Consider the following 14,529-nt stretch of genomic DNA (forward strand, 5'->3'; position numbering starts at 1 on the left):
AATATAGGAATTATAATTAATTTGACCAAATACAACTGAAATAATAAATGCACTTCAATTTGAAAGGACAAAACAAAAACATTTTTTGTATTTAAATTATAAATAAATTCAAGAAACTAAATACCTCTACTCTTTTCAAAAACTTCTCTGATTCATTACCGTTGGATTCGCCATATTGCAACCAACAATAGAAATTAACGGCAATCTACCTCTAACACAAAGCACTACCAAACGTAATTCGTGACGTTCTAAAAGAAATTTCCATTTCAGTACTGTTTTTTCGTCGTCAGACATGTTCAAAAAATCTGAAACCTATAATATATAAATTAATAATAATCCAACTGATTTCTTAAATAATATTTAGTGTTTACCTTGCATTTTAAAATCCTTTCCGCCGTTGCTCCAGTAATTTTACAGTTCAACAAGGATCCAGTATGGTCAGAAAGTTTCACTTTCAAATCAAAAGCTACTTCTGTCGGTACATCTTCGCGAATGCAATTCACATTTTCACATTTATTCAACAAATTCGATACTTGACACTTGCATAATGTACTAAAAACAAATCTAAACTATAATTTCAAATATACGAATTAAATAAATAATACCATCTCGTTGTGACAATGGTGGATAATCCATCTAAATCCATGTAAGTAATTGCTGCATACAGCAAAGCTGTAAACTGCTCTTCTGGTTGAGAATGACATACCTCGTCGATCTTTGTATTAATTTGTTGAATGTTCATAACATTTTGAATGGTACTTGCTAAGAAGAATATTTATAATTATGCATCTATTTGATTTCATTAAACTTACGTTCTAGAAATGTATAAGACAACTTGTCTAAAATAGCCGATTGAGCTATAACTGCAGTCCTTGCGTATTCCCTCAAATCGCGTGCCTCTTTACATTCCGGATCTTCGGTGACGATGGTTTTTGAAGTAAACGTAGCTCTTGCGCGTTTTTGGTAATTATCAAAACTAATTCTCATATCTGTCATAAATAATATTGTATAACGAGATTTCCACAGCGACGCCCTTTCAAATAAAATTACATCAATCAACATCGATATTTTCATTCAAACAATAGAATTACCTGTATATGAAATCAGAATCCCATATACTCAAACCAAAGCCGGTGGCAGTGTAATCAAATACAACTAAATTCCTCACATAAGAATCTCCTGATTTGGTTTTAACATTTCTAGCATCTCCAATTGAACTTATTGCTACAAGAATATCGACCAATTTTCCTAAAATTACAACTACCTTAAATAAAGTTTATTTTACATTGATGAACACGCACCTTCCCAAACTTTAGTATTTGCTTGAATATCCGCCAATGCTACATAATTAGTAATAGGTTTCGTTGGTAATCGGATTATAGAGTTCATATATTCTGGATATCCATCCAAAAGAACCGTCACCTGAGATATCTTTTCGTTTAATATCATTTTGAACGGAGATGTTACCATTGGTTGAAACTGCTCTCCATAATCATCAATTTTTCGAAGTTCAACTTTCGGATTCATAATTTGAGCTAAAAATATAATATTTAATACATAATATTCAAAAATCCTAAATTATTGATTTACTTATACTTTTTGTTTAAATTTCATAATTAATTATATTTATGATTAAACCTATTTAAGAAAACTAATTGAAACATTTACTATTTACATAGAAATTCTATATTGTTGACATTTGTAATATTTATGTTATCAAACCCATTTAATAACAACAATAAATTTGGTAAATGTAATAGTAAATCAATAATGAATAATAATAATATATTTCATCAGAACTAGTAAGCTATGATGGAGCAGTTGTTCATACAGTTCAGCCAATTACATCTAATCAGTAAACAAATTTATCGGAAACAAACAATACAAAAACTCACCGACATCTCCAATTTGAAAACGCTCATAGAAACCGCTAACAAACATATCTGTACCCCAGCAAGTTACATTTATGTAATCAGTGGGTGAATCCCTTATGGTAAAGTTAAAAACAGCTCTAACTTCTTCGGATTCATTCGATGGGGTAAACTTCTTCGGTCTTTGCTTACATATTATTACTCCGATTACCATAATATTCTCCGCGTATGGTACCAGTTCCCTTATTTTCATCTTTTGTACTCCAACAGAACAAGAACTTTCCATGATTAAAGCTGATTACTACACTGGCACTAACAACAGATAGACTAACAATATGTAGATTAAGCTCTTTTCATTTGTTATCACGTAGCCAAGGCCAGAGTCCTCTTTCAACAAACCACAAAGTAGTTTGCAATTTCAAAACAAACTTTATTTGTACTAAAAACTCGTCTCGCATCGGCAATCTTCGGAACGTTGCTTAGTATTGAACATAAAAGGCGTTCCAAAATGGATTTGAAACCATTTTTTCTTTCTTCAAGCAAAAAAAACATATTAAACTGTATACACTTTGATCAATTTTTTTATTAGTACGCCGTTAAATGTTATTACCAATACATCGAATAGACAGACAGTACAGTTTATTAGCTTTACACATATATTATCAGTTTTAATACAATAGAATTACACAAATAATTTAAAAATATATGTAACCACCAAAAATTTGGAATGGCATAAAATTCTCAAAAATTAGTTGGACACATAATTTGAACTACATTTATTTATATAAAATATAGAGAAAAAAAAAAACAAAATTAATTTAATTTCCTGGATAATCTTCCTTCGCCACATATCCACAAACATATTCTATCCACAAGGTAAGAAAAGAAGAAATCAGCAAACAACACTTGAAGTAAAATCATTTTGAACTGAAATTTACAAATTAAAACATTAGACGTTACATTCCACAAATAAAAGTGATTTACTTACATCATTAGGGAAATCTATGATTTCAAATTGAGCCGACAACTCGGGCACGGCGCCAATTGTAAGTAGAAGCACTACAGATGATGACCCCAAGATACTATAAAGCAAAGCTTTATTGGCAACCAAGCTTTCCATGTACGGTTGTCCCTATATAAAACAATATATATTTTTATTGTCTTTCAAAATATATCTTAACATACCCTGTAATTAATTGCAAATGTAGCAATTTGCAAAGCCATTGAAATTATGTACACAGTACTATTTACAATATTTGGCTCGAAAAGTTCATCTTCTTCTTCATCACTGGAAAATTTCAATTTAACGTTCGGATCTCTGAAAATAATATATTTTAGTTATACGATGCACTTGAAATCAATGTTAATGTTCTTACGCCGGTGGACCTCTAAGTTTGGCTTGTTGAACCAGAAATATCAAACAAACAAAATGAACAGCGAACTGCAGAAGAACTGTTAATATTGTGTACAAATTAAATATATTTGGCAGTGGGCGTTGTTTTGACAATACTTCTAAAGGCTGAAATAAAATTACATTATTAATTTATTTGTGATTGTGCTAAGGTATATTTACCTTTGATCTAGATATGAATAAGAAACAAGCAGCTAATAGAAGTCCTTGCAGGGTGGCTTGGGTATCTCTCAATCTGATGTCATCCACATACAAAACAGATTGTGTATAAGCAAGAATTAGAGCGTTCAACGCTAAAATTTTGAACATTTGCAATGTTGTTACTAATGTACATCTACCCTGTTTAATAATATGGCAAACTAAAATCAAAAAATTTCAATACAGTATAATTAATCATATTGAGGAATTGGCTTACTGCAAAGAATTGAAGACAGTTTACTAGTGAAAGGAGATGCAATACTAGCATCGCCAAGTTTAACAATCTGAGCTTGATCCTGTTCTTCCATTTCCTTGATGGCCTTCTGCAATTGAGTAAGTTGGTCTCGACGATTATTCCTGCTTGTCACAACGGACGCGGATAGGTCCTTAGCTAGTTTTTTCTTGTCTTTCTTTTCAGGCATACGCTCGGGTGCATTTGCCAATATAGCAACACCCACGTCAGCGTGTTTAAGAGCTCCAACATCATTTGTACCGTCTCCGCACATCAACGTGTTGAAGCCCAGATTCTTTAAGGTTACTACTACATATTCTTTTTGCTTTGGTGCAAATCTAGCAAATACTGTTATCTGAGGTAGCAATTTATTTAGGAATGCGTGTTCGTTGTCCCTTAGATAGTTAAGTGCGTCTCCTGTTATACACAGATCGTACGACTTTAATTTAGGGGACATTAATTCCAGTTGTTCCGTTTGATCAATTGATTCCCACAACCATTCGCCATTTATTTCAGTCAAGATCATTGTGCTTGACTTTTGACTAAACTTCAATTCCTTTGCCACATGGCAAGCGGTTAAAGGATTGTCTCCTGTTATCATAACAACGCGATGCGAAGCCCTTATGATTTCTTTAATAACGTTCTTGGAATCGGTCTTCAGGGGACACGAGATTATAACGAATCCAGCAAATTTCAAGTCCTTTTCAATATCATCGCGCGTTAAATTACGTAAATCTTGAGAATTTATAGCACCCAAATCTCTTTGACCCAAGGCTAGAACTCTTGCGCCACGCCTCGAAAGTTCCAGATAAACCTCATCGTAATTTTCAGGCAGTTCGCTGTACATCGATTTCAAAGTTTCTGGCGCCCCTTTAACAGTAACCATGTACATTGTATCCATCGATCCTTGAACATTGTAACTTGCAATTACAGACATACGCTTAAGAGCGGAAGAGAAATGGAAACGACTAACGATTTTTAAATTGGGCGACTTTACTTTTTTCGGAACAACCAGTTCACCTAAAATAATAATTATTATATTATTATATAAATCAAATAACAATTATAATATACCCTTGGTCAAGTTCCATTCAATAGCAGTTAATGTAGCCTTTTCCAATGGATCACCAACCAGACCGTCATCCAATTGCGCTAGAGAATGGCAAGTAGCCATCACTTGTAAAGATTCCAAGGGAGCTTCTGTTATAGGCGTAACTTTAGAATTTCCTTTCGCCATTGCCACGCCCTCGACAACTAAGTTATCACTTGTCAACGTTCCAGTTTTATCGAAACAACAAATATCGATTTTGCCAGCAAATGGGATCCTGAAAGGTTCGGTGCAATACACTCCAAACTTCGATAAAGCCAATAAACTTGTATTCACAGCAAGAGACAATTCAATGGGCAATTCTGGAGGAATCACCGATGTTAAAATCAAAGTACATTCTAGAAATAGTCTGTATCTACTCCTTTCAGGATCTTCGCAGCCCTTAATCCAAACGTATGCAGCGGCAGCAATGGCGAAAATTAAGAGGAATAGTATAAATCCAAATGTCTCCAAATTATTCGCGGTTACGCGTTTCACGCCGAAGAGTATGGTTCTCAATAATTTTCCTTGCGACGTATTGAAACCCGTTCTTAACACGTAAGCAACGCATCCATTATCTTGAGCCCTTAACCCGGCGCTTCCTTTTGATGGTGCCGTGTTTTGGACTACCTTGGTTCCTCCATAAAGCACATGTAGTTTACCGTCCAAGTCAAGATCAAGTTCTTTGTTTAGATCAAAATTTTCGATTGGTTCTTTCATCTGAGGCACAGATTCACCAGTCAACATGCTCTCATCTACAATGCAAGGTCCCCTCAGTAATAAAACATCGCAAGGAACGAAGTTATCGTTTTGAGACCTGGTTATGGAAATAATATCGCCAGGAATCAATTCATCTGTGCTTATTTGTCGCCAACGTCTATTTCTGTAAACCAGAATGTTGTATGGTTTATTACCCATTTTTCTAATCTCAGCCATGTTTCTAAGCTGCTGATGGACCAAGGTGCATTCAAACATCACTAACATAATCAGAGTGAATATCGAATAATACCAATATTTGTCCATGCACCAGAGACACACGCAAAATACTTGGAATACGAAAAACGGGGCTGTGGCTCTCTCTTTAAAAAGCTCCATAAATTCGGGAACAGCCATATCCAAAAAGTTACGACCGTACAATTCCTCCGCTTCTTTAACATCGCCATCTTCTTGGAATCCTTTGCAGCTCATATATTCAGAATACAATTTATGAGGTGCAAATTCAAAACTTCTAAATGTCTTTTTGTCTTCATTATAAATATATTTAGTCTTTTGGAATATGAACCATATAGTAGTTCCCTTTTCAGACTGGAATTACAGAAGCAAATGAATAATTAACATATGTATGTAAAAAAATAAAACTAAAATTACCTTGGAATGCTCAAGCTTCACTAACTCTGAATTACCATTATTGGCTGTTGGGATGACTTTGACCACTGTGGCTTTCAGTGGATCTTGTTCCTATATGCATATGCATTAATTTACATACATTCAGTTGAACAATATTAATATTTCAGCTTACCCGGTTGCATTTCATCCAACATGTGACATGTACAGACCAGCTGCAAGCAAGGCAGCTCAAAATCTGTAAGAAAAATATCACCACCAGTCCCAAACAGCCACCCTCATAGAACTCCCAAAATCCATAAATTGCACACCATCCATAAATCCATGCAGCCACTAATATAATGAATGGTAACATGTAATAATGTAGTATTGGTTTTTTAAATGTGTACAGCCCGACTGATTGGATCAGATCATCCAATTTCGGTGCCCCCATCTTTCCGGCTGTTCAATTGGATTTCCTAAACCGCGGGGCCCGACAAAACACCAACCCGGCTGCAGACTCCAAAAAAAAAACAACACGTATATGCAATATGTACAGAGATAAGTGACACTTCTGAACGATGTTGCCAATCGAAAATTAACATACAAAACGTACTAAAAAAATGAACAACCACGTGCGCATTTTTCAAATGCACTTTATTTAAATAAACCTACTCGAGGTGATATCTGACTTATATAAGAATGGAAAGTAAATAAAAGATGATTGTCTCATTTAGCTTTGTAGTTATGTCATGTGCTTAAACTATTTTGAAATATGTATATTGAATTAAATATAACAATAAAATAACTAATATTAAGTCAAAAAAAGTTATTCAATATATGTAACTATATTTACAATAGTATTTTTTATAAGTTTATATTATTGATTTACGCTTATTTGGTTGCCTATGACAAATGAGCTTATTAAATTCCCAATTTAATTTAATATTGATAAAACAAATTTGTAAACAATGCAACTTATTGCTTTATTTTATCATTATGATAATATGGCATCACCAATAATAAATGATTTATTACTTGCTAGATGCAATGAACTTAATGATATGGGTACAACAAGTATAGCTAATTAATACGGGCGTGGCCTTTTTCTAATTAAATATGCTTTTATTTTATGATTTTAAAGTATTTTACAACAAAGGAAATAATTTAATATTTTCAGCACTGAAAGACTTTGTGCAATTAACATTTGGCCCAAATTAGAGTGAATAAAAATTGTAAATAAATACATTTTGTAATGAATTTGAATATAATATATTCATTAATTATATTATTTAATTATACATTTTGTTTGGCCCTAATTTAGGCCAAAGGTTACAAGCGAGATATTTTGGGTTTTTCTGACCTCTATCATTTTAATTAATTAGTTTGAAGAAATTGTTGTGGAAATAATATAAATATTATTAATGTACAATATTTTTATATGAATACAAACCAAATACAGTGCAACCTCACTTAACAAGCATTTCGCTTAACGAGTGACGATAAAGAGAGATGTCCCGGATTGCGCGCCTGCCACATCATTTTTATAACTTATGTACACATATTATGTATCTTTTTGAATATGTTTCACTATACGAGTATTTCACCATACGAGTAAAAATCCGGAAATTTTGGAACGGATTAAACTCGTTAAGCGAGGTTCCACTGTATAATTATTTTTTTACTTTGAAATTATAGTGTCAATCAACTATAATAAATAGTTATCAAAAAAGAAATAATTAATTTTGTCTAAAGTGATATTTATTTTAGTAATATTAAATAAAATAAATAATTTACATTTGATGTTTTATTAATCAAAATAAAACAATACAAACAATAATGTGGACATATCAATTCCACAATCTAAACACACGTATTCTTAATACACAGCAATTAATAATGTTGTTTACGTTTTGTTATCAGCTAGTTAAAATGAAGGAAAAAGTTATATATATATTTGTTCAAATAAAAACAAAATCTTGTTTAGATATATACATTTTCGCCTAGGTCAGGTTGTTTTACACGACCTTGGTTTATTTATTTCTAGTTGACACTGTTATTGTTACAATGTTTACTTAATTATTAATAATTTCACTTTTTTGTAATATATTTTAGTCTACACATTTTCAATTAATTGTTCTTGCAGTAATTATTTATGTTTGAGTAAATGTAGCTTTGTAGATAAGTTTGTTATTTGTGAATTTATGCAATTGTATAGATATGAGCATAATGTTTATTTTTAAATACATGTTATATAAGTGAAGTAAAATTTATTGTATGCATAAATAAAACAAATACATATACAAAGAGCTATTGACTTCAGAGCATGTTATATTGTTTACATCTGACACTTCTATTTCATATTGAATTTTATATATTGACTTATTTTATGGAACTTAAATGCGCAATTCCAAGTAGGATTTAATATTTTTTTCTTGGTTTACTTTTTACTGGTTTTCTTATCTTGGGTCATCGAAGTTGATATGCGTAGAAAATATGATGAATTGAACAAAATCGTACTATATACTATGCTCATTTATTATGTTTACTTGGTTGTATTTGATTATCTGTAATAGAAGAACATTATTGGTGTATGTTAAAATAATAAATATCTAAATTTGTTATAATAATTATTCGTATTGTATGCAAGTATAAAGGAACTTGGATTCACATGTACACATTGTTTATAAATACGAATATTGAATTATTTACAAAATAACTTAGTTATTATATATGTAATTGATGATTGTTACAAAATATTGTTGGACGTTAAGAATATTTATGAGGGTAAAAAAGTGTTTGGGTTTTAGACCGTGACATTAAAGGTGGCTTTGTTGTTGGGAGAACATTTTCGGCGATGGACATGGTGGTAGTAAGAAAACGAGAGGAGCGAGCGTAGAATGAAACGAAAGAAATGAAAACGAAAATAAATAACGTCGAAACGCACCACAGTCCGGCTCTTTGTTTTATTTACATTGATTCTTTTCTCTTTGTGCTCGTGCTTAGTTCATGCTTCTCTTTGGTGGTGTTCTTTTCGTTTTAGCTGAAGCGAAATGTGACTCCGCGACCCCAGTATGCGGCCTTTTAATATAGTCACCACGTCAGTCACGTTCCACTAATAACATATTGAATTATTAGAGACATTTATTGGGTCACTGCACACAACAAAGCCAAATATACACACGTGAACATGCGCTTGAACACACGCAGGGAAAAGGTATCACTAACAGCACCGGGCTTACAATTCCGTATACAGCTCACGGTTATTTATATAACCATTATTATTGTTTCCATTTTTAATAATGGCTCGAATTTACATTTTATGTCGAAACTGCATTTTCCTCCGTGCTACATGTAAACAGACCATCACTGTTTTTTCTCTTGCGTGTTTTCTTTTTTTTTTTCGCTAAATTCGTTTATTTTGCTTGCGAAGCATTATTTTTCTATACATGCATATCATCACGTGTACATTTTAACTACATGGATATTCATATTCAATATTATTTTACAATTTTTCATATATACAACGCTCGCAGCAATTTTTTTAACATTAAAACATTAACAAAAAAAAGTACATTAGTACTAATATTAAGCTTTGGTAATATAATTTTATTAACTTTTGATAGAGTAATAGAGTATGGGTTGAAGGCTTACTACATAAATTAAAATCAATTCTTACTGAACAGTATTATAAACTCCTGAAATCCTACTTATATAATCGATATTTTCGTGTAAAATATGAAGATTCCTATTCGGGGAATTATTGTAGAACCAGTCATGTATCTGCTTTATATTAATGATTTCCTAACTACAGATATCCCCCTGTACTTACGAACTCCGGGAGTTATGAACAAAATTTCTAAAAGATCTATCTATCTATCTATCTAACAAAAATTGATATTTTCTTTAATAAAATATAATATTTTTGGAACATGTACTATCTGTTTTGTTGCGTTTGTTTCTTTTGTTGTTTTTTATTAAATAATTGTGATGTCTATATTTAAAAGTATTTGTAAGTAATTATTTAGTTTATTTCAATCTTTTTTTTTTCAAATTTATGCTGTCAGTAATACGGATTTTAATATATACATATAAAAGTAAAAACCATGATAAAGTGTGGTAAGATAAGCATATTTTGAAATTTTTAAAATTCCCCCGACTTATGAACAACCCTTTGGAACACAACTGGTTCATAAGTCGGAGGATTCCTGTTTTTTGTACAATAGATCAGCCACATGCTGGAAAATTCAAATAGCTCTAAACAAAGTGTCAATCTCTACAAAAAAATGATGAATTAAACTGAACGAATCTAAATCGACACATATTAGCTTCACAAATAAGATTAACAAATCTTCAGCAATGTCAATGCATTACAATATACAGCAAAATATCTTGATATGGCGCCAAGATTCAATGGAAAGTGTTAAAATGAAGAAAAGTGATAAACTCAACATCAAGTTCAGAAAAATGTATTGGTTGCTTGATTACAATTCTGAACTATCAACCTACAACAAATGTATCTTTAGAGTTATGGTAGATTTCAGAACAAAGTGCTAAAGTGTATTGTGCAAGCTCCGTGAATCGTTTGTAATAGTGCCTTTCATTGTGATCTTAAGGAATCGAATCGATTACAGCTATTATCGCTAGATTTTCCAAAAACCATCAAAAGATGCTACAAAACCCAGATAGAAGTTCTTAACTTACACAACATCACTAGATAATAAAGTGAATAAAGCCGTTTGAACTTTCTAATTGATAAAACACTAAGTGATTCGCTAGAAACACCTTAGTTTTAATTTTTTATATAACTTTTCCAAAATAATATTAATTAGTAGTTTTTTTAACCTTTAACTACTCTCGACGGTGTAAAAAGTACACCAATTTTCTAAGAAATGATACCACATCTATATTTTCTTTACCCCATCTATGAAACTTAACATAACGTATACACAAATTGTTTACTAAATGCCGGTGCAATATTGTGTTCATTGTGGCACAAAGAAGTTGTTTTTGTGTATGCTCTTTTTTGCTCTGCAGTGTTGATGTAAATCGGAGGTTCCCAAACTTTTGTGTGTCGTAGACCCCTTGCCATGTCTTTCAGTTTTGGGTAGACCCCCTACTTACCTTATATTGATTTTTTGTAAATTTATTATTTATATTGGGACATCTTTATAATTATTAAGATCTTTGCTCTGAGACTGCGTGTATGCTTGTAATAAGATGATACTGGTATATCATTATGTGCAGATTTTTACAAGTTCAAAATGTATTGCGACCACAAAGCAAATGCCTACAACTTACACTTTTATAAATAATGTATATGTCTTTATATTATAAGATAGCATAATGTAAGTAAATAGGTACTATCAGTGTATGTTGATATCCACTATCGTGGACCCCCATTTTCATTTCATGGGCCCCCAATTTTTTTTTTCGCTGACGTAGACCCCTTGCAGGTTGTCATAGACGATATAGGGGGTCGATATAGACCACTTTGGGAATCACTGGTGTAAATGCTGTTACCTCTACTAACACTTATATAGAGGACAGTGACGACAATTCTGATCCAGAAATAATTATATGAATGTATTACAAATAGTTATGAATGTAATAAAAAATCATTAGTTAACATGAAACACTATTTATAAAATCTTACTGTGTAATAAATAATTGGGTGTAGTATGATATCTATCTCCTATGCTTTGCAATGAAGAGGCTGAATTGTTTACAAGACTGATTAATTAAAAATAATTAAGGTGATGTAATAACCCTCTGTTTTCACGATAATTAGGGTGTATTTTTGTGACGTTACGCTACAGGCAGTAAACATCCATACGTATCAAATTTCAAGATGAGTATTTTTTTAATTTAAGTTAATTAAATTTTATAAGAAATATAAATTAGCATTTTACAATACATTAACATTATTGGTAAATACTAAGCAATATTTATGAACAAACCATGTACCTGTTTTTAGAAATATCACGGTTTTCGTCAAATGAGGTATTCCTTCAATTAAAGGTGAAATTGTTGATAAAAGATATGTCAAAATTATAACCAACTAATCTGTTGGATGAAACTCATAGAGATGATGACGAAAAAATCCACTAAACTATTTTCTTACAAATGATCTTCTTGCTGACAAATTGACATGACAATATACATGGCCCATTACCAATTATTTCGATTAATTATACTTTTTCGATGTTAAGAACCAATCTTCTGATTATATATTTTTACACGGATTCTTCAAGAACCGGTTAGAGTGTACAATTCATGTATGTTACATCGTACATTATGAATCTCATCTGTAACAGTTCTGTGGTGATGATTGCGAATAGGCGTTTGGAATTAATTATTAATTAGCAAAAAAAAACGTTCGCACGAATAAAAGCCATTACCTCTAATATGATTTGGCGTGTTATGTAAATAATTGTGTATGTTGCAGGAATGGAGCGAGTGCATTTTACCACATTCGGGCTGTTTGTATCAGAGCAGACGGAGAGATCGTGTGAGTCAGAAAGAGAGAGATGGATAGATAGAGAGAGAGAAATAAAAAAAATACAGCAACTGAGGGGAAAAATTGCCGGTAGCGTTGTGCCCGATGGTGGATTGCAGGAAGGTATTGATCACCTGTACAGGAATAAGGCGTGGCCGAACGTTGTTCAGAACTCCGCCTTTTGTACGCCATTTCTATAGCGATTCTCACTACCATTGGTCGGCGCCCCCAACGATATCCTGCCGCATTTGCACTCCAAATAAAACGCATGAGCCGTCAACTGGCTTGCAAATTGTTGCTGGATACACTGCAACGATCGATGCAGACAATCCTCCTCCCTACTGACACTTATATTTCATACTAATCAATTGCATTTAAATGTATACAAATATTTATAAATATTATTAGACAATACTAAAACATATTGTTATTATTCATTTGCTATCAGTTTCTATAATAGAGTTAAGATCAGAACAATTTTGGTCTTGATTATAAAAACACACAATTGAATTATAACTACAGATTTTTTAATAAATATTATTCGTTAAATGATACAATTAAATTAACAAGGTTTGCTGGAAAATAGATTAGTTTTATTTTTTTGTATTACTTTGCCCAAAAATATTAATTGTTAGTTCTTTTGAAACTAGTCTTAATTGTGTTAAATGCTTATATCAAAAAAATAATAATTAAAATATTTACAAGACATTAATATAAACTAATTTATACTAAATTATACAATTGAGTAAACAAGAGACAATATGTATTTAATTATAGTAAATTATAGTTATTAATATATACAATACATAATACAAATAACAAAATGTATTACAAGAAATATATAAAACGAGAAAGAAATGAGATATAAAAGAAAACATTGCAATGATCAATTAATTGATTTACAAGCTGAATAAATATTTAATGCAATATTAGTTTGTTTAGGTTGTTACTTTATATTAGTCTTAAACTACTGTTTTTTTTATTAAAAGTCTATACAAAAGTAGCTATGACTAACCACAAAATATTTAAACACAAAAATACCACAATAGATTTAATTAAACATTGAATGATCCAAATACATAAATTTACGGAGTAACAAATTCTACTATTATTTATTTTGCACCTATTATTTAGTATTATTTTTTTATGGGCAAAAAAGACAATCGACCAAAGTTTTCTTTTCCATTTTATTGTTATTATTAATCATTTGCATTTATTTATATTTTAATTAGCCAGTGTTTAGAACTTGTAACGATACAGCCAATTATTAAAAAAGAATAATTTTGTTAGATAATAAACATAAAGAAATAACGATTTGTTATGTAATATTAGATTGGACAATTGCAGGTTACTGCAATATTTGTAATTACGTTAAGGGAAGGTAAGTAATTTTCCTTGTATTATTGATTAACAATCTTTTATCGGATAGCAACAATATACGACGGTGTGTGCAATGATTACATTCGCTGTAAGTGTGTCGTGTTGTAATAATGCTTAGTTGAAACTTTTACATATTACAGGCTAGTAGGTCGCTCCTGAATCAGCAACGTGTCGTTTGACTCATAATTATTTGAAAGCCACACAAAATACATATAGAAATCTACTTCAGAGTTAAACATATTACAATGTTTATTAAAAAATATTATATATCCAATATAATTCAACCACGATATATAATTCTAACGTTTTTCAAATTAGAGTATTGAATACATAAATATATTTTAACACTATTTTAAGGAAATTAATATATTAAATGGAATATATTAATTGCAAATATGTTTTTTGTTCCCAATCTAATTAAATTAAAATTCGCTTGCAAATGTTATTATTAATGGTAAACATGTTTGGTATTATTGCTGAAGGAATGTGCAATTGTTTTTATAATGCGGATTTCCCATTTCCTTTACA

General features: G+C 31.2%; 2 protein-coding genes across 2 annotated transcripts; both read right to left on the reverse strand.

The window, feature by feature from the left end:
- Positions 1-59: 59 nt before the first annotated feature.
- On the reverse strand, positions 60-2,260 carry LOC108568583 (meiosis-specific with OB domain-containing protein). The gene is made up of 7 exons (XM_017929762.1): positions 1,896-2,260; positions 1,302-1,535; positions 1,092-1,248; positions 813-1,033; positions 606-762; positions 372-552; positions 60-312 (listed from the first exon to the last, which is right to left on the reverse strand). The coding sequence occupies exons 1-7, from the start codon at positions 2,155-2,157 to the stop codon at positions 136-138; spliced, it is 1,389 nt and encodes a 462-aa protein (XP_017785251.1). The 5' UTR covers positions 2,158-2,260; the 3' UTR covers positions 60-135.
- A 195-nt stretch (positions 2,261-2,455) lies between these two features.
- Positions 2,456-6,735, reverse strand: LOC108568629 (manganese-transporting ATPase 13A1). The gene is made up of 9 exons (XM_017929830.1): positions 6,319-6,735; positions 6,168-6,257; positions 4,787-6,104; positions 3,698-4,732; positions 3,445-3,641; positions 3,248-3,390; positions 3,057-3,189; positions 2,860-3,003; positions 2,456-2,798 (listed from the first exon to the last, which is right to left on the reverse strand). Exons 1-9 carry the CDS (start codon positions 6,574-6,576, stop codon positions 2,685-2,687), a joined length of 3,432 nt encoding a protein of 1,143 aa, XP_017785319.1. The 5' UTR covers positions 6,577-6,735; the 3' UTR covers positions 2,456-2,684.
- Between the last annotated feature and the right edge of the window lie 7,794 nt (positions 6,736-14,529).

Source organism: Nicrophorus vespilloides, unplaced genomic scaffold, assembly GCF_001412225.1.
Source record: "Nicrophorus vespilloides isolate i.1.1-1 unplaced genomic scaffold, Nicve_v1.0, whole genome shotgun sequence".
NCBI lineage: Eukaryota > Metazoa > Arthropoda > Insecta > Coleoptera > Silphidae > Nicrophorus > Nicrophorus vespilloides.

Excerpts from the sequence above, each read along its gene's own strand:
- LOC108568583 (XM_017929762.1), bottom strand. The coding sequence starts at position 2,157 with ATGGAAAGTTCTTGTTCTGTTGGAGTACAAAAGATGAAAATAAGGGAA. Across the intron at positions 1,249-1,301 it reads AAATACTAAAGTTTGGGAAG|GAAAATTGGTCGATATTCTT; the intron begins GTGCGTGTTCAT and ends TTGTAATTTTAG. Across the intron at positions 1,034-1,091 it reads GATTCTGATTTCATATACAG|GGCGTCGCTGTGGAAATCTC; the intron begins GTAATTCTATTG and ends TTTATTTGAAAG.
- LOC108568629 (XM_017929830.1), bottom strand. The coding sequence starts at position 6,576 with ATGGGGGCACCGAAATTGGATGATCTGATCCAATCAGTCGGGCTGTAC. Across the intron at positions 6,258-6,318 it reads GTTGGATGAAATGCAACCGG|GAACAAGATCCACTGAAAGC; the intron begins GTAAGCTGAAAT and ends ATATGCATATAG. Across the intron at positions 3,004-3,056 it reads CATTTGCAATTAATTACAGG|GGACAACCGTACATGGAAAG; the intron begins GTATGTTAAGAT and ends TGTTTTATATAG.